We start from the raw sequence: 19,549 nt of genomic DNA, 5'->3' as shown, positions 1-19,549 counted from the left end.
CAGATCATAGCCATACCAGAACAGACTCAATATTAAGGCACAGAGAACCAAAAATAGTAATCAAGGTTGACAAATCAGAAAGCAGAGGGGCAGAAGGAGGGGAGGGAAGTCAAGAATTAGACAAAGGAAAGTATGTAAAAGAGCCCTATAATGAACTAGAAAATTGTTATCCCAGTTCAAACCACGTTAATGTGTCGAATTTGAATATAAAAGGGAGTTCAGCAGCCTCTCTTTCCAAACAGCTGTAAAAGTTCCTTTTCAGTATAACACAGAAAAACACAGACTTTCAGGTCCTTAACAGAATGGCCCACTCCGTTAAAGTGCTGGCAGACAGGTTTGTGAATCAGGAGTGTTTTTAGGTCTGTTTTATGCCCATTAATTCTTTGTCTAAGAGTTTGAAGTCTGTCCTATATACAAAACGTGGGTATTGTGGGCACATGATGGCATATATGATGTTAGTTGAGGAACATGTGAATGTGCCCGTGATTCTGTGAATAAGCTGATTAGGTCCAGGGATGGTATCTCCAGAATAGATATGTGGACAAAGTTGGCAATGGGCCTTGTTGCAAGGAAAAGTTCCAGGATTGGTATTCCTGTGGTATAGACTGTAGTTGTTGGTGAGAATCCTTATAAGATTGGAAGGTTGTCTGTAGAAGAGAACAGTCCTGTCACCTAGGGCCTTCTGGAGTGTGACATCCTGATTTAAGGATAGGTTGTAGGCCTTTAATTAAAAAATGCAGCTTTAGTAGCCATTCCTCATGTCTATGAGGTAGATACTTTAACTATACTTCAAAAATACAGATAATGATTTACACTGGGTTTATTAATAACAAGTGATTTTATTAAGTTTAAAAAGTAGGACTTAAGTGGCTCTTTCCCCTAGTGATAGCACACAGAACAAATAAATAAACAAATAGAACAAGCCAGCTGAGCTTAATGCCCTAATAAATTCATATTGTAATACCTTACCCTAACAGTGATTCTAATAATCTTTCACGGACTGGAGACATCTTTGGCAGTTAGGGGTGTTCTCAGGACTGCTGACCCATCTCTAGGGAGGTCCCCCTTTTAAATAAGTTGTGCAGAAGGGGTGAAGTCTTTGTTGGTAGGCTCCTCCCCTCCAGCCCCATATGAAAAAATAGTAAATTGATGATGGACTCCCATATCAGGTGGCCCGAACACACATTCTTGTGGGGACTTCAAGCCCATCCTTATGGGCTGGCCCATAGGAGAAACAAACCAGGTTACAGATCGTTGTCTTTAGTAGGGAGCCTTCAAGTTTCGGAAATACCCCTAGTGGTCCTGGCTTAGCATGTCTACGTCAGTAGCGCAAGTTAAAATGTGAAATATTTACCTTCAAATATGGGAGTAATACATGCACACAAATTGAATATACACATTGAGAAGGTTATAATTTTTCCTGTGGTAACTTACAACAAGTATTTTGTATAATGCATTTTCCAGGTATGCCATATTCATATTTCCCTAAAGGTAGCCATGCACCAGGTATGCCATATTCATATTTCTCTTAGGTGGCCATGTGCCAGCTGGGGGCTCAAGCAGCAAGGCTGCCTGAGTCCCAGGAAGTGTGGGGTCGTCATTTTCCCTACCACAGCTGCTTTTCAAAGCCTCTGTGAGGGGAAGTTGACCAGCCCTCAGCCAGCCTTAATGCTTGAGCCTCCAGCTGGTGTGTGGTCATCAACACCCTCCCCCCTACCCATTCTGCAAATTGCTGAGGGGAGGGGAAATTGACCAACGCTGGGCTGGCTGGAGTCTCAAGCAGCAAGGCTGCCTGATTCTCAGCTGGTGCAGGGTTGGTCAGTTTTCCCTCACAGAGGCTTTAGAAAGTGGCTGTGGGAAGGAAACTGAGGATAAGCCAACTGGGACTCAAGCAGCAAGGTTGCCTGAGCCCTTAGCTGGTGCAGGATCATAAATTCCCCCTGCCATAGCTCTGCGAAGAGTGGAGGGAGGGAAAATTGACCAACCAGCCTCAAAGTGGTTGGCAGGGAGGGGAACCTGCTCTCTGGAGCCATATCTTCCTCTGCAATTAATCAACTAATGGCGGATGGGAGGTTTCCACACAAGGGAAAAAGTGGGTATGCTGTGGAATTGTTTGTCTTTGCAGTGTGCTGTGTTACTGAAAAGATTTGGGAACCACTGCATTAGGGGACTGGCCAGCCCTTATAGAGAACAGATGTGCAGTGCATTTATTGGGAAGTAGTATTTTTAATCTTTAATGCTTGGTAATGGTCTCCTGTGCCTGCTCAGTGTGCCCTTTTCAGGTGTTGATGATACTAATTGAAACAAACCATTTTTTCCCGAAATTTGGCAAAGTGCTACTTTACAATCTTGGCACAGAGGGCAGTTTTATGTGTTCTTGGAGAATAAGCTCAAAGTTTAGAAGTTCAGCCATTTTCTACTTAGGCAAAACACAGGATAGCACCTATTTACAGCAGGAAGTGTTCGTGTGCATCTATGTATATGATGTAATGGTCTCAATTCACTCTTCTGAATAAATCGCTTTTGGGTGAAGACAAAGCATAGAAATTGAAAGCACAAAAGGAGAATTTCTTAGGAAGGCTATAAACATGGTCAATTGGGCGTAAAAGGCAAGGTTGTATGATGTTACGAAAGTGTCTTAGGTATAACCCTGTGTCATGTATATCAAGCTATACTAATTGGTGGGTCTTACTCTTTCCCACGCATTCCAGAAGTACACCTGAACCTTCTGAAGGGATTTCCCAAAATGATGCATCTGCCCAAAAATGTCTGAATTTGTTACTTAAGTATATTTTGTATTGCTAGTCTATATTCCTTTTCAAACGATACTGACTGCTTCAACTGGTATTTGTTGTAGGTTATGTAACCTCTGGGGGTTGGCAGGGGTGGGGTGGGGGAGTCATGTCACCATTCGACTTATCTGCCTGAATCTTGTGTTGGGAAGGGACGAGGCACATAAATGCACTGCAGTTGTCTTCTGGAAGAGTCTCTCTCTCTCTCACACTTCACTCCTAATGAAGAGATTGCTTTATGTCATATGGAAGGCTGCTGCCCTAGGTTTCTCTATTTTGGTTTGATCTGGTAACAGTGTAAACCTGAAGCATGTAGTCCAGTATAGCTTTGTATAACTGCAGACTAAGATTGTTAACTTGTAAACTCTATGAATATTCCTTTCTTACACACAGTGATGCTTAGTCTAGGAAATGTTAATAATTCTCAATCATTGTCTTTTGAAGGTGTTGGTGCCTCTGGTTCTGCTACAGCAATTCCTGATGGAACTGACAAAACGAGGCCAGGAGCCACTGGGTGCTCTTTTGCAGTTTGGAGTGACGTATTTAGAAGACTATGCTTCAGACTACGTCATCCAGCAAGGAGGATGGGTAAGAAGGCCGTAGTTTGATTGCATAGCCCGTTTGAGAGCATGTCATATATGTTGTTTAGCTTACCCTCTGCTGGCCATTCTACTAGTGGAGGATTTCCTAGTGGGTCAAGAGGTGAGGATAAGAGCCGTGATTTACTAGCCTCTGAACGGGAAGGTTTACAGTCATAAAGGGGGTGATGTATGATTTTGGGCAAAGGGCTTGTCTATTGTTTTCCGTCACAGACTTACTTCAACTCAATCACTGATCCTGGCATTGAGCACATCAAGATACAAATTCTATCCCTGTGTGGTTAGCTTCCTTCCTTCTTGCGTATAGCATACTGCACTTTGGAAACAGACGCATAGACCGTTAACCACAAATGTAATGAATGTGGAATTTAGGTCTGTTTGCCCTCACTGAGTGCTAAAAATTGTATGTACAGTATTTTCCCTTCTTTGGCATAAGCTTTGGAATGTCTTGGCAGAGGATGATCTCTTTCAAAGTGCTTATGTGTGGGAATGTCACTTGAGATTTGAGTGCCTTTTATTATACATCATGCTATTCAGTAGGTAAGAACGACATAAGAATGTCCCTACTGGGTCAGAACAAAGATCCATCCAGCCCAGTATCCTATCTTTCGACAGTGGCCAATGCCAGATGCCCCAGAAGGAGTGCACAGAACAGGTAATCATCAAATGATCTCTCCCCTGATGCCAGTTTGCAGCCTGTGACAAACAGAGGCTGGGGACACCATTCCTAACCCATCCTGGTTAAATAACATCCCCTTGTACAAAATCATGTAAAATTCTGAAGGGCATAGTGATCTGGAGCTTGAGATTCATTGTGTATTGAGAGGTACATTTAAAAATAAATATTTACACATTTTGATCTGGAGTGGGTTAGGTCCAATTTCTGATCCATGGTGGGAGCTCGCACAAAAATAAAACCTTTATTTCCGGCCCCAGCATTTTGTTTGAAGTGGACATGCTGATTATCCAGATTAAAGCTACACTGTGTGAGGTTTAACTTCCAGATTATTTGTGTCTGAAAGATGGAACGTTACCAGATTTAAACTGAATTAATCTGGGATTAGTGAAATGACTTCAGCAAATTGATTTTATTATAAAAGTGAGATGGTCAGGAAAATCCAATGGTTAAAAAGTCTTTAACAGGCAAAATCGCATTTGAACAGCTTCTCATATTTTTCAGTATTTTCACTGGAGTTTTTGTTGGCAATGGAGTTCCATACTTGCTTCCTCTTTGTCCCTGATTACTTTTCCTTCTGTCAACAGGGTATACTGGTTTCTTATATGGTACTAATAAATTTGTTTTTCTAGTGCAGTCTGTCTAACCTTCAGCTTATGCAGGATGGGTATCCATTTCAGACATTGGTTTAATTAGTAACTGCACTAAGATTCAAATGTGCATTGGTTTTTGTTAAATCTCTGCAATTTTAAGAAGACTGTTAGTGTTGTGCCCTATATGCTTCTGCACTTAATCTCTTACCTCTCTTCCACTCTTCAGCTTCTTTTTTAAAGCCTTTTATAAACATACTTGTTACAGCCCAGAGCTTCTGGCAAGCAGTTTCCTGGTATGCCCACGAAGGGGAGGGATGTGTGGCTGTGTGACACTGCATTTGTGTATGTAGCTAGGTAGACTGTGTTCCCTGGGCCACGTGCTTCTCTATATACATCCACTCAGGCATAAAATCAGAATGACACGTGATGTAGCAAACAACTCAGAGCTATTTTTGAAACAGAGCAGAAAAAGCCAGGAAAGAAACGAGGTGATGGTAACTTTCCTACTGAATAAATGGCACCAATGACCTGTTGTCGGTTACTCCATGTATTCAGTGAAGATGCCTGTGCACATGAGTTTTCTTAAGAGGGAGTATGTTTTTGCCCTTTGTTTCAGAAAATGAAACTGAATATTTACATTAGGTAATAATATAATTTTTTTTTCAGCTGGTTTGATTAGAATGATTATATTCCAGATGCTAGCTACACTTGAAACCATGTTATGGATGGGGAGTTGGTTATTGTAGGGTTCCTGAAATGAAATTCACAAAATTATTTGTATTTGAAGGGAAAAGTAGTATCATAAGCTATAAGCCAAAACCCTTTTTATGCCTATTTCGAAGCAACACCCTTATTACTTACGTGGATTGTAGCAAGCTACCAGTAGTGCCACTTCACCATTGTCATGCTATAACCCTGGGATGGCCAACCTGTGGCTCTTGAGCTGCATGCGACTCTTCGCTCAATGAAATGTGGCTCCTGCTCAGAGCTGTGCACCTGGACTGCTCACCTCTGCTCTGCACATGTGCCCCATTGCCTGCAGGGGAAAAGAGCGTGGGAAAGAAGGAAATGGACTGTATCAGTGGTGTCCAATAGGAATTCAAAGATTGCCATGCTTGTGGTTGTTGTCTTTCCATATTTGCTGCATTTGCCCCCCCCCCCAACTCTAAATAAATAACACCCCCCACCCCCACCCCGAGCCATGCTCTCTTAGAGCCAGGCACCCCTGGCCCAGGAGTCCACAAACTTTTTGAGGCAGAATGCCAGAATGTGGGCAATAGCTTTGTTTCTCAAAACACTGTGCTCCTATCCTTTGCCTTGACCCTTTGCTTAAATATTGCATTCCATTCCCTTATACCATTTGTGGTTTTGTCTTTTTTTATATTGTAAATTCTTCAGGGCACTGATGGTCTTCCTCCTTATTGAGGAAGTGTATGCCACATGCAGCTGAAGTATAAATATTAAGTATTAATTAAGAATGGGAACAATTACCACATCTAGTTTGCAATCCCTGAAGCTTATCCTTCTGAAGATAGAAGTGGAACAAGATTTTTGGGCTGCAGTAAAAAAGCGGGCAGTCCTAGTCTGTTGCCGCTTCTTTCTCTTTGTAGAGTCATAGGTTAGTAGACTACATCTTTTGCATCAGTTTATGCGTGGTCCCTGCTCAAGGGGTAGGTATGATATTTAAAGCTCTCCAGACAGCTTACTAAGTGAGTTGGGAGCATCATTCTTTCTGTCTGGACTTTGTGCTTATTGAAACTTTAGCGGTCATGTGAATGTGTTGTTTCTTTCTCATTTTGATCCATTGCAAAGCAGTTCCTGGTCTGATCTGGCAGCAGCTTAGCTCTTCTGTTTGCCCTAGAGCTGTATTAGGGCATAAACAAACCAATGTGCAATGCGCAAGCTCTACCCCTCCCTCTCTCATTCTGTCTCCTTCTCTGCTCTGACTTCTCCAGAGCGTAAGTGCTACTGTATCAGAAGCGACTCTTGGTCTTCTGGAAAAATGCAGAGTAAGACCAGACAGCTTGGTAAGGATTTTTTTTCCCCTAGGCAATTTCTTTGGTAGTTTTCAAGTTCAGCATATCCAGTTCCCCACTGCAGGTTTTGTCTTCATTGGAAACAACCTTTGGGAAAACCTAGGAGAAGAATTACAGGACTGAATTCTTTAAAGTTAGCTGCATTATTTTTTTTTTTTCCCTCTCAGCTTTGCATTCATGTCACCGCTCCTGCTTTTGGCTTGTATGAGAGAGCTGTGTGGAAATCTGTGTCAGTATGCTTTTTAATATAACGTTGATGCATTTGGAAATCTGAGGTATTTGCATCTCTTCTCACTTGTAAAAGATTGATTCTTGAATCTGCATTGTGACTCAGCTGAAAGTGTCCCCACTCTTTCTGGGCTGGTGGTGAATTTGTTGAAGACTTTGATGCTATAAGGAGCTGGCCACTAGTACTTGGATGTAGGTTTAATTTTTAACTTTAATTTGTTTTAGCTGAAGGAGACACATGTTAATTCAAAGGGCTTTCATATATAAGGTATTCAAGTTACTGTCAATGTCTGGAACTCTTGTGTGAGTGGGGGAGAGGAATTTTTCTTTTTCCACTGGTACTTTGGCATTTGCCCTTCTATTAGGAGGCTGAATAGGGTCTTTACTGGAGTTTGTTGCCCTTCTAGATTATCATATTGGCCCCATGGGAAAGCAAAACAGTCAGTCTGCACTGTGGGAAATTAAAATTGCTTTGTACAGCATCCCAGGACCCTACCTTGGAGACGACAACGCAGAACTCTGTAGACACACTGTGTGTTGTAGGAAAGACACACAAGTTTAATGTGGTGGAAATACAAGGAAGAAATATAATTGGAAAAATTATATAAACAGATTTTAATTTCAAAATATCTGTGTATTAAAAAATTTCAGTGACAGCACATTTAATTTAGCATTGACTTTGCCTCATAACAATGGCCAGAGTGGCTTATACCAGTGGTGCATCAAATGTACTATTCTGTCTTCTGATGGTGGGCAATGCCAGGTGCCTCACTGGGAATGAACAGGACAGGGCAATCATCAAGAAGTCCATCCCCTGTCATCCATTCCCAGCATCTGGCATTCAGAGGCCTGTGGACACCCAGAGTATGGTGTTTAATCCCTGACCATGTACCCTTCTGCCATGAATTATTTAATTCTTGTTTTGTTATAGTTTGGGCCTTCACAAAATTTCCTGGCTGTGTTCTATGAAAACAAACAAAAGGAAGTATGTCTTAAACCTGCTGCCCATTAATTTTATTGAATGACCTCTGGTTCTTGTGTTACATTAAAGGGTAAATAACAAATAACTTGAGGGCTTTAATTGGTATGACTAGAATCTTAACTGGTGATTATTTGAATAGGCTTACTGTAGATACTGGGAAAAGGGAGTACAACAAGATCACTTTATAGGGCCATATTACCCTTTGGGTGTGGCGGCATAACTGGTTGCAATGTCATTGTGGTGAATTGTGATGTGTAGACGTGCTTGGCCATGCATTCTTTGTATAAAAATAAGTCAGTAGCAGAGTACACACCAGCAAGTGCAGATTTTGCTCCATATTACACAGAGAGAGGGATAATCTTTTGCTCATTCTGAAAACTTTTTTAGCAGAATGGAAAACAGTACTTTTTCTCAAAGGTGTCTTTTCTTAAAATTTAGTATTGCAAATTTTCGACCTTCGAGAGTATGGACATTGAGATTTCTGAGTCTCAGTATGGCTACTTAAATGAAAATTTTCTCTGGCTATTTAAATTAACATGCTCTCTGACACACTTGGGCCTTCCAGCCTTATCTGTTTGCTGTACTAAAATGTTTGAATTCATAATTGTGTGTCCTAAAATGTGTTACTCCGGTTTTTGGGGTATGTATATGTGCTGGTGTTGTGGATGGTTTTTGTTGGAAGAACACTGGGGGAAAAACCTGGTAGAGCTCCTTAAGGTGGTTACCTTGGCAATAGGCATTCCTATCTCCACATATTCTTCTTTCTGGTTTATCCGTGGCTCCCCCCATGCTACGAGCACTGTGTTGAACTCCACAGTGAAATGCTGAAAGACTGTAAAAGATGTACTTTGTGCAGGCTAGGGTTATCGTTGACCCGTGTGTAACACTTTTCTCTAAAAAAAACCTGAGACTTTATTTGGCTACATGTACAGTCTACATTTATCCAGAACATCGACAGCTGCTACATGATCTTTGGCACACCTTTGCAGCCTTCCACTTCCGCAGCTGTCTTGTGGCTCGCCAGGTGTTCTGGGGTCAACATTGACTCTGGAATGCACCGTCTCACTCCGGAAGATCGAACCTAAGCAGTTGATCTTCTGTAGTCCATGTAGATGTAGCCTTTGTGATGCATCCGGGCTGAGCATGGGTCTGTAATTATACTGGCATCTGGAACAGGTGAAATGGATTTTGTAGCATGTGGAACAGCTTGAATTGAAATGAAACACCAATGATCTTGTACATCAGTAGGGAGCCTGTTTCTGGGACACATCCTTGCTTTCTTGAATTGACTCTGAGTTCATGTCATGTTTCTGTTTACAGTAAAGTTTGTCCTATTTGATAGGGCTTGAAACAACATGGCTTCTGCATCCTTAAACCTAGAAAAACCTAGCAATGCAAGGTTGATGCTGGGGTCCTAAGGAGAACCTGATTGCAGGAGATCTCAGGGCATTCTTAATTGATGCCTAGCAATTTATAACTTCTTGGTACTCTGTCTCATAGGTACCAATGCATTAGAAAGGACTGTTCCATAGTAAAGTTTGTAATTTAGGCTCATGAAATTTTTGACTAAGAAACGTACACCCTGTTTTTTTAAACAGCAAAGGAGGCTGAATGCACCCTTTCTCCCACCATTTGACAGATCAAAAATTTTTCTGCTGTTGCCCACACTGATTGCCTCATCATCTTCTTTCCTTGTCTCCTTATAAGTCATTAGCCTTCTCACGATCACATATGGAACTGTTCAACTACAAGCGATTTAAAGAATGTTGAAAGAACATCTGTTTCTCCACAAGGTGGTGGTGCTTTGTAGCTAATAAGCAGAATTTCTTTACAGTGTCTGAGAGGTTTTTTCTTTCCTTCCCTCCCTCCTAGTGAATTATAATCCCTCTGCAAAGGCAGTCAGTTTGTGGTGTGATTTACTGGACTTGAGGGGTTGGCTCTTCTGTGGATAAAAGCTGAGTCATTGCTTTAGTTCAAGATTTGGGCAGCTTTTTTGTGTTCCTTGTTTTTGTTTTTTGGAAAGTGAGATTTGAAAGGAGGTAGAATTCTGTTTTCTCGTGTTACAGGAGTCATGTGAACAAAACTAGATCCTGGGGTATACTGCCCTTTGCAAGGTTAAATATCACTAAGAGCTGACCCACAGAGACTTTCAGCTTTTCAGAATATTTTGGTTAGATGTAAATTTGTGAATTGCGATATTTGTAACCTTCATTTTAATGCTAGTGTATGTTGGTTCCTGACTAAATTTCTCTGGTTCTCAGAATTCCAGGCTTCTCTGAAGTGAGAATAATGTAGCAGCTTTTTACTGCAGACACCTGGTAGGTGTGTGTCTGAGCAGGGCAGTGCAGGAGATAGGCGTTGGGGAAATAGGAGAATACGACAGTAATATGCTGCTGCTTACCCATGCGGTTTAGTTTCTGCTTGATCAAGCTGGCTCATTGGCTCAGAAAAAGGCTGGGTGGGAATTTACTAGGTAGATTATTTTCTCTGTGGCTGCAGTTCAGGCTTGTTGTACATGCAGAGAGTTGTTCACATTCCATTAGCAAGATGGATAAATGTGAAAGGGAGCCATCAACCAAACACACTGATCATGACGTGAATGATGTGTGGAATGTTGGGTGACTGTAAAAGTATGGCTGTGCCCTCTCTGTAATGAGGGAGAGGAAGATGAAGCAATTTACTTGCCCTGCCGAGTAGTTTAAATAGTTTACATGTCAACAGAAAGAGCAGGTGTTGCAAAACAAGTAAGAGAACTTTTTTTGAAAGATCAGGGAATAGAGGTAGAAAGGGAAAGAACTTGCTGTGTGATCTTGGCAAGTCAGTAGTCTGGAACAGAACTCTTGCATCTCTGCCCCTTGCACTGACTAGTAGACACACAGCTTCCCTGTTTAATTAAGCCCCAGGTTTACACACAATGTCAGGAAATTCTAAAGGCTGATTGTCCCTGTGGACCCTGCTGACGTACAGGGGCAACTGGATATGAAAGGCGGGGTGGGGCAACTGACCACATGTCTCCCCCTCCCTGCATAACTATTCCTTGCACCGCTGGGACAGGGCCAGGACCGTCCCTTCTCCGCCTCCACGCCATCTCTTCCCCCCCCCCCCCCCATACCCCTCCCCAGAGTGACACAGCCCAGGGCATGACTGGTGGAGCCTGGCACTGGCAGCAGGGGTTGGGCCCCCTCTGTATTCACTGGCAGACAGAAGCTGAGCAACACAGTTCTGTTCCCCCAGCTGCCAGCTGTATCACTCTGCTTCTTGCTGGTGAGTGCAGGGGTTGTCCCATCCCTTTGTCCCCCCTTCCCCCCCCAGCAATACAGCTGGCAGCTGGGTGAACAGAGTTGCGTTGCTCTGCTGATGATTGTAAGGGGTGTGTGAATCCTTGGTGTGGGTGCCAGGTCTTCCTGCTAGTCCCCCAGGCCACTTGCAGGTTGTTCCCAGACACGTTGGGGGGCAGGCATGTAGCCCCTTGACCCCTCTCGTGTGTTGCCAACATGGCATACTTAATGCATTTTGATCTACTCCACTTTCAAAGAGGACAAAAAGGAAGTGCATTAACATACTGTTAATGCATGGCAGCAGAATCCACATGGGCAGCAGGCTAATGTAGAATAGACTCACATGCCAACTCGCCATGAATAAAGGCCTGGTCTACACTACGAATTAAGTTATTTAACTACATTAGTCAGAGGCATGAAAAATCCATGCCTCTCAATAGCCTAGTTAATCTTTCTAAGTTCCTGTGTAACCAGTGCTAGTTTTAGAAGAGACTCCTGTCAAGGCTGATCCCCATTCTGGCATTTTTGAGTGCAGAAGGTGCGGGCCTGAGAGAAGTTTTTAAGTAGGCTGCCACTTGAGGCTTCTGCTTAGAAAAACTCCCCAAGGTGACTGATTCCTTGACCCTGGAAGATAGGTTGCCACCACCAAAGTTCAAAAACCCTTTTGAGAACTCCCTTAGGAGAGAGCTTGAAAACAAACTGCAGTTTCTTAATAGCTTACGTTTTAGTCACAAGCACGTGGACACACAACATCCTGCCTTTTAAGACACAAGAATCAGATCATAGTGTTAAAAAGGTGATTTTTAGTAATAAAACAAAGACGACATACAAGGTAAGTATATTTGGATGCTAGGTGTTACAGAGCAAATAAAGGCAGATTAAAGACAGATAATTGCTTCCCTGGGATTTACTTAAGTTATACTGTACAGGGGAGCTATGGAGTGGGATACCATATTCAGCCTAAGAAGTCCCATAAACCAAACTGAAAATTAAAAATATATCCCAATTTGTGTCTGACTAAACACCCCCTTTCTAAATTTCATACGTGATTCCTGTCTCATTTCATCTCAGTATCTCTTCTGGCCATAGAAAGGACTGCAGCAAACAAGTGACTGCTTCAGGGTGCAGGAGGGGGTGAGATGGAGGTCGAGTTGGTAGGGGTACTGGAGCTGGGCAACGTGGATGCGCTTACTTCTGCAGGCCCCACCCCTCCCCCTGCTCCTAGACACTGCCCTTTATTTCTCTGATTGGCCAGAGTTCCACTTTCTGCTCCCCAGCCCCTGGTGGAGCCTGCAGTCCTGCATCTGGCCTGTGGCTTCCCTGATCCGGCCCATGGGATTCAGGGCTACGCACCCCTCCACCCACCATGGGGCAGATTCTATGGAGGGGAGCCCTGAGCCTCAGGGTCTGGATCCAGACAAGCTAGACTATGGGCCAGAAGTTCCCCTGCTTGCCTATGTGCATGGGTCCTACTTACACCTTACACCCATGATGTCCAATGCGCTCCCCATCCACCACAAATGGTGGGACAAGCACATGGAGGCACCACCTCTGGCCCTGGTGGGCTCCAGCTGTGGGGCAGCTTCAGCCTGGGGCAGTCCAGTGAGTAATCTCATGGGGTGCAGGGGGAAGTGCCTAGCTGGGGGCTGAGTGCCTGGCTCCAGGTGCAGGGAAGGGGTGTGTCACTTGGGAGGGGGGTGCGTGTGGGACGGGCGGGGGGGGGCATGTCCTACAGCAATTGGTTAAATCTTCTTTTGGGCACCACTGCCTTACACATTCTTTGCCAACTTCTGTAAGATTCTTTCAAATCCCTTAGCTTCATCTGTGGCTGGTGCGTGAGTGCCTGGCTTGGGGTGCAGGGAGAAACAAGCTGTCGTGCTCACAGTATGTGTCTCTAAGCCCTTGCTGGCTGGTAAGCTTTTACTGGTACCCTGAGCAGTCTTTCCTTGGGCAAGACACACTTCATCTTTCTTTTAGTTGTGGGTGTGGGTTTGTGCCTCTTTCCCCCCCCACCCCCTTTTGGGGGGAGTGGGGTTAGGATTCCCTTTTTTTACTAGGGCTAAAGTCTGGGACCAATGTAAACTGTTAAAGTCTGGATGTAACCAGAGAGACCATTTTTCTGTATTGATAGCCCAACCATTCTTATCTTAATTCCTTTGAAGGTATTTAATTCAACCCTGGCATTTTATCTTTGTCATTGTTTTCATTTCCTCTGGATTTTCCCCTTAAGCTCCTTTGAAATAACTGTGTGTTCAGGCAGGCTAATGTCAAACAGAGAACCTGATGGGTATGTGATATTTATAAAAAATGCTACAAGTAAGCCCATGATTTTTCACGGGTTATTTGAAATAGGGATTCATGTTTTGCCCATAGTTTCAGGATATGCATATCTTTTGTTAAAGGGTTTATTTTTACCACTTCAGTGGATGTGGGGGAACTTGTAGGTCTGGGTTCTGTATAAGTTTCAATTTGGCCCTCTGCGTTGAAGTGAGCATCCAGGAGAGATGGATCTGCTGGTGGGGTAACAGCTTTGGGCATTGATTCCTGACTGCGGCTGTACTAGGGTTTAACTGTTCTCAGTACTTGTTAATGGGAGGCCTACTGCTGACAACCATCATTAGCAGAGAGTCACTTTCCTGGTGTTAAAACAAATTTCCCATCATTACATTACCATTGGTGCTGCTCCATCAATGCACAGTGTAGCTCAGACATTTATATGACCATGACCTCTAAGGATGAGGGTCTGTCTAGACAGCAGGTTGGTACAAAAGCACTCCCACAATCACTAGCAATAGCTGTGCTGCAGTTGTGGGACACAGCATAGTATTAAGTGGCTTATTATCCTATCTTCACAGGAGTTACAGATGGCTGAGATGATAGGCTGAAACAGGAAATAGAAGCCTCCTTGCTGGTGCAAGCAGGAAATTACTTTGATGTCATGAGAACTAAATTCAGTGAATCTTGTTTTATCCAGCTATTAAGGGAATTTTGAAAAGTTGCTGGATATTACTGACCTTTCCTTTGCTTGCCTACCTACTTTGGAATGTAGAAGGCAACGTAGGCTCTCCTGGAGAATCATAAGATCCTAGAACTAGAAGGAACCTTGAGAGGTCATAAGGTCCAGTCTCCTGCTCTTGTGGCAGGCCCAGGCACCATGTGCACCATTGTTAACTTCAGTCCACTTGACTGTAATTATAGCTTGTCATCCATTAAATGCAGGAATTTCCCTTTTCTGGGAGTTCTCTCTTGGGTTAAAATGGGGAAAATGGTGGGTTTTTTTTTTTCCAACCTTGCCAATTCCTATAGTAGTCCTCTCCTCCCACACACTAAGGTCTGGCCTACACTGGGGCGGGGGAAGAGATCAATCTAAGTTATCTACACAAATAACAAGCAGTCCTGTAGCACTTTCAAGGCTAACAAATTTACTTACTAGGTAATGAGCTTCTGTGAAGTGAGTTTTACCCACCTACTAAATTTGTTAGTCTTGAAGGTGCTGCATGACTGCTTGTTTGTGAAGTGAGAGAAAAATATGGCTATTCCATTGAGTCTATTAGTTATCTACAGCAGAGGACAGGAGGAACTCAAATGCACCCCAGGGTTAGAGTTCCCTGCAATGGCAGGGCTATATCTCATTGATAGGCACACAAACACTGGTCTGAAAGGCTCAAGGGCTGTGTCTACACGGGCACAAATCTTCGAAATAGCCATATTTTGAAGATTACTAATGAGGCACTCATTAGCACTAGGACTCTTCGAAAGTGTGCGGCTACACGGGGTCCTTTTTGAAACCCCCCTTTTCGATCTCAGTGAGCAGAATAAGGGGATTTTGAAACATGCAGGTTCTTTCAAAAAAGTCCCGTGTAGCTGCGTAGCATGGCTCTTTCGAAGATTTGTGGCCGTGTAGATGCACCCAAGCTGATCTCCTTCTCATTCAGGATTCTTCCCAATGCTGCCAATAATCACCATAGTTTCTGGCCAAAGATGGGGTGTGCTGAGCATTCAGACTTGGGTCATCTCTTCCCAAATGGTGTCTGGAGTTTTTGGTGCAAGTATATGCCTGCAGTTCCATGGGTGCTTCAGCACAGTGTGCTGTGAATCTACGGAACAGGAGGAAGAAAACTACCAAGATGAAACCTTGCACTACTTCAGACTTGAAAAAGATGGAACAATCTAATGATTTTTCTAATCATAATGGAACAGTAGATTTCCTTCCTGAATAGGGAGACCTTCCAGAAAGGAGAGTAACTCTTGTATTTAATTTTTCCATTTCCAAAATGTAGGTCCCAGGTTATTGAAATCTTTGTTTTTCCATCTGGCTCTGCCTCTAGTTAATCTGTCGGTAGCAGCTCTGCTGCAGGGTCACATCTGTGGATGAATGTACAGACTTGCCCTACATATCATTCATTTTGTGCTGTGGCTGCTTGTTTTTTAAATGTTGCTTTATCCTCTTGATTTCCTGAATAACTCACTAATGCAGCTCAAAAAAGTTAATCTACTGTCCTAAATAATTCATGGCTATATTGCCTGACTTCTCCAGTAAAACTTCCCACCTCTGAAACCTGAATTTAAAAATGAAGCAGAAGTATTAAATACTGATATCCAATATTTGAGTTTTCTGATTTACAAGTATTGTTTTCATCCTTCGGTCTGAATGGCTGTGTGTATATTGTGTGCCTCTCAGCCTTGGCAGAGAGACTGAAGCTAGCATGCTAAAAATAGCATGTTGGATATTGTGGCACAAATAGCCGCTCAGGCTACCCGCTCAAGTCGAGGCTTGCCAGACCTACTGGACAGAAGGTTGTATGATAGCAAGCTCCTGCTGCTACCTGGGCAGCAAGGGCCACACTTCCAACTTGAGTGCCTAGCTTGAGCAGATGGTACGCTGCCGGCCCCTGTGTAAATGCACCTGAAAGGACTCAGTATGTCTCCCAGAGGCATGAAGTATATGGTTAAGCCTGGCCAGGATGTTGGGTTTTTTGGTGATATAGAACTGAATGAACAGAGCCTTATAAATCTGTGGGTGTGTGGAAAAGCTCTGTAACCTTAAACTTTAAATGCCATTTGTAAGTTAAATCTTTTCAATACAGAGCAAGAAGTTTTGAACTGTGGAGTTTGTCTCCTCCATTCCTCAGTCATATATTTTTCCTCTCATAGATATACTTCAAACTCCATGCATGATGCACATATTCCCTTTAGTCTTCCTATTTCCCCCCTCTCTATCCCCACCAAAATGTTGTATGGACTTCTCTTATAAACCTAATCCTTGAATCATAGCCCTGGAAGGGACTGTGAGAGGTAATCAAGTCCAACCGCTGCACTCATGGCAGGACCAAGCATCATCTAGACCATGGTTTCCCAAATGGGGGAGCATAAAGAAATTCCGGGCGGGGGGGGGGGAGCGTGACGCAACCCAGCCTTCCCCATCATTTGCCACACCCAAATAAAAAACCGACCTTTGCTTTTGGTTCTCAGCCCCTGCCATTTTATGTGGGCAATCAGCTGCTGTGGAAAGCAGGCAGCTGGTGAAGACCGACATGGAGCTAGCTGCCTCCTGCAAAGGTGAATGTGTGGGGGTTTGGAAGGAATGGGGTAAGAGTGGGGGGCTGGTGGTACCTCGCTTTGGGGGAGGGTTTCACCGCGGTGCTTGAGTAGCTCGGGCTATCAGTCGGGCGGCTGGCCTTGGCAGCGTGGGGCTTGGGCGACTCAGGCTGGCTGGTGGGTGGGTGGCTGGCCCTGGCAGCATGGGGCTCAGGCGGGTGGGTGGCTGGCCCTGGCAGTGTAGGCCCACAACTGGGGCAGCTGGTGGATGGGCGGCTGGCCCTGGCAGCATAGGGCCTCGGTGGCTGGCTGATGAGTGGGCAGGCGGCTCTGGCAGAGCAGGCCTCAGGCAGGTGGCGGCTGGCAGGGGCAGTTCTGGTGGCTGGGAAGGGGCTCAGGCAGCTGGCTAGCTGGGGCTGCGCTAAAGCCAAGAAAATCTATTTATACTTTTTGTGTTTGTTTTAAACTACACATTGAATTTTTTGTTAAAGGGGGCTGGATGATGGTAAAGAAGAGGTGGTGGCGTGTGCAGGTTTCTCAAAAATCAAAAGGGGGGCCTGATACTGAGAAGTTTGGGAGCCACTGATATAGACCATCCGTGGCAGGTGTTTGCCTAACCTGCTCATAAACATCTCCAGTAATGGAGGTTCCACAACCCCCCTAGGTAACTTATTCCAGTGCTTAATTGCCCTGGCAGGAAGATTTTCCTACTGTCCAACCTAAACTTCCCTTGCTGCAATTTAAGGTCATTGCTTCTTGTCCTATCATCAGATGTGAAAGAGAATAATTTTTCTCCTTCTCCTCGTAACAACCTTTTAGGTACCTGAAAGCTGTTACCATGTCCCCTCTGTCTTCTCTTTTGCAGACTAAACAAACCCAGTTATTTCAGTCTTCCCTCACAGATCATGTTTTCTAGCCCTTTTAATAATTTTTGTTGCTCTTCTCTGGACCTTATCCAGTTTGTCCACATCTTTCCTGCAATGTGGTGCCCAGAATTGGACACAGTACTCTAGTTGAGGCCTAACCAGCACAGAGTAGAGCCAAAGAATTCCTATTTGTGACTTGCTTACAGCACTCCTGCTAATACATCCTGGAATGATTGATTGATTTTTGCAAGCGTTACACAGTTGACTCTCTTTTAGCTATGACCCCAAGATTCTTTTCTGAAGTATTCCTTCATAGGCGGCTGTTTCCCCATTTTGTGCGTGTGCAACTGTCCAAACCTTGCTTCTGAGTCAGCAGCAGCAGCAGTCACTCTAGGAAAAGAGCGCTCATCTACCAGAGCACGTTGCTTCCATATTTCTCCCAGGTCTGTTGGTCCTGTCACGAGATCACATGGAAATAATTAATTCTGATCCGCCACATCTTAATGTTGTCCAGTGTTCTCACTGACCCCTTGTTTTGTATTAACCAATAAGCAACTAGTGATGTTTATGATGGCTGCAGGAATATTGGATTAAATCATCTATGAGCTAGACCGGGGTTGGCAACCTGCAGCTCTTTAAGGAGGCTTGGATGCCGCCACTGCGGAATCCTCTTGCGACTCCCTACCCTGCCATTGCTGAACCAGTAGAACTAAATTTAATTAGATTAATGGCCGGCAGCTAGACCTTTCTTTTGTTGTCCTTGTATACTAGTAGGAGACTACCAGCCTATGTCCCAGCAAACGTAGTACCTTGCTTATTACAAGCATTGGTGTGCTTGCTTTGAATGATTTTTTTTCAAACTACCTTCCGTTTTTCCTTTTTAAGAACAAACTTAATTCAAGACTGCTGAAGGAAAGGGATAAAGCAGATTAAAAATGGTGGAGGATCGGCAGAGATCCAACAAAGTTAGATAACCTAGTAGAGTGGGAGAGGAGGAAAATACTAATGGAATGTTCTTAAATTTAAGATATGAGAACAGGTTTGTTAAAGAAACCAGGGATGACAGTTATGAAGACAAAGCAGGTCATTCACATATCATATCCATCACTGTGGTATCTGAGCACATTTGAATGGTAGATTCAGAAATATGAATAGCATTTTTCTTGGTTCCTTCTCCATTCCTGTGGGGTGTGGGATAGGGAGTTACAGCTGGATTGTTTTGTTGAGTACTATAGGCAGGAAATAAATTGGTTATGGCCTGGGGGAAAAAAAAAAAGAAAACTAATAGTGGGTACAAGGGCGGATAAACTCAGACTGCCAAAACTGAGAAGATACTTTAACTCATAATTTAGGTTACTGTCTAGTTAGCAGTTCTTCTGGGTCTGCTTGGATTGTGAAAACATTTAAGCTGCTTCATTGTGGTTGTACATGGGCATTATGTTTATATTATAATGAGAATTCTATCACAATTATGCTAACAAAGAAAGAATAAGTGATTTCAACAGCAGCTGCACAATGCTCAGAAGTATTTAAGCAGAAGATTTACTTTTCCTACATCCATCCAGTCCATTTGGAAGCATGCCAGGATTTTGATCTCCATCCTGAGGGTTCATCTGAATAGGACGCAGGGACATTGCATCTGAAAACTTATTCTTGAATGTGTCTACTGGAGTTCCTTTGAGTGCTCTTCAGGGTTGAGTTCAAAGTCTGTCTGAGTTAGATAATGTTTGATTTTTGTCTGTTTTGGGAGGTTTTTTTTCCTTTGCTTTGTTTTTGGGGAGAGTGGTCACATCTCACCAGGCCATTGGACTGAGCATTTTTTAAATTTGTGGTGAGTTCAGACTGCTTAGTACCTTTAAATATAATTTTAAATAAAACAGAACTAATTTGACAGTCGTGCATTCTCTTGTTAGTTGATTACTGCTCATGGCACAGTTCTGGAATTCTAGATACGTGTCTAG

At 43.5% G+C, this 19,549-nt stretch overlaps 1 protein-coding gene across 2 annotated transcripts in view; it reads left to right on the top strand.

Moving 5' to 3' along the window:
• The window catches only part of BCL2L13 (BCL2 like 13), an 84,907-nt gene that overhangs the window by 53,909 nt on the left and 11,449 nt on the right, over positions 1–19,549 (top strand). For both annotated transcript variants that reach the window (XM_075005667.1, XM_075005676.1), the window contains exon 6: positions 3,237–3,380. In XM_075005667.1, the coding sequence (XP_074861768.1) occupies positions 3,237–3,380 (144 nt within the window). The remainder of the gene's footprint in view (positions 1–3,236; positions 3,381–19,549) is intronic.

This window comes from Carettochelys insculpta, chromosome 1 (genome assembly GCF_033958435.1).
Source record: "Carettochelys insculpta isolate YL-2023 chromosome 1, ASM3395843v1, whole genome shotgun sequence".
In the NCBI taxonomy this organism is placed as follows: Eukaryota; Metazoa; Chordata; order Testudines; family Carettochelyidae; genus Carettochelys; species Carettochelys insculpta.
The sequence above is the reverse complement of the archived record's forward strand: the minus strand, read 5'-3'. Positions and strand labels throughout refer to the sequence as shown.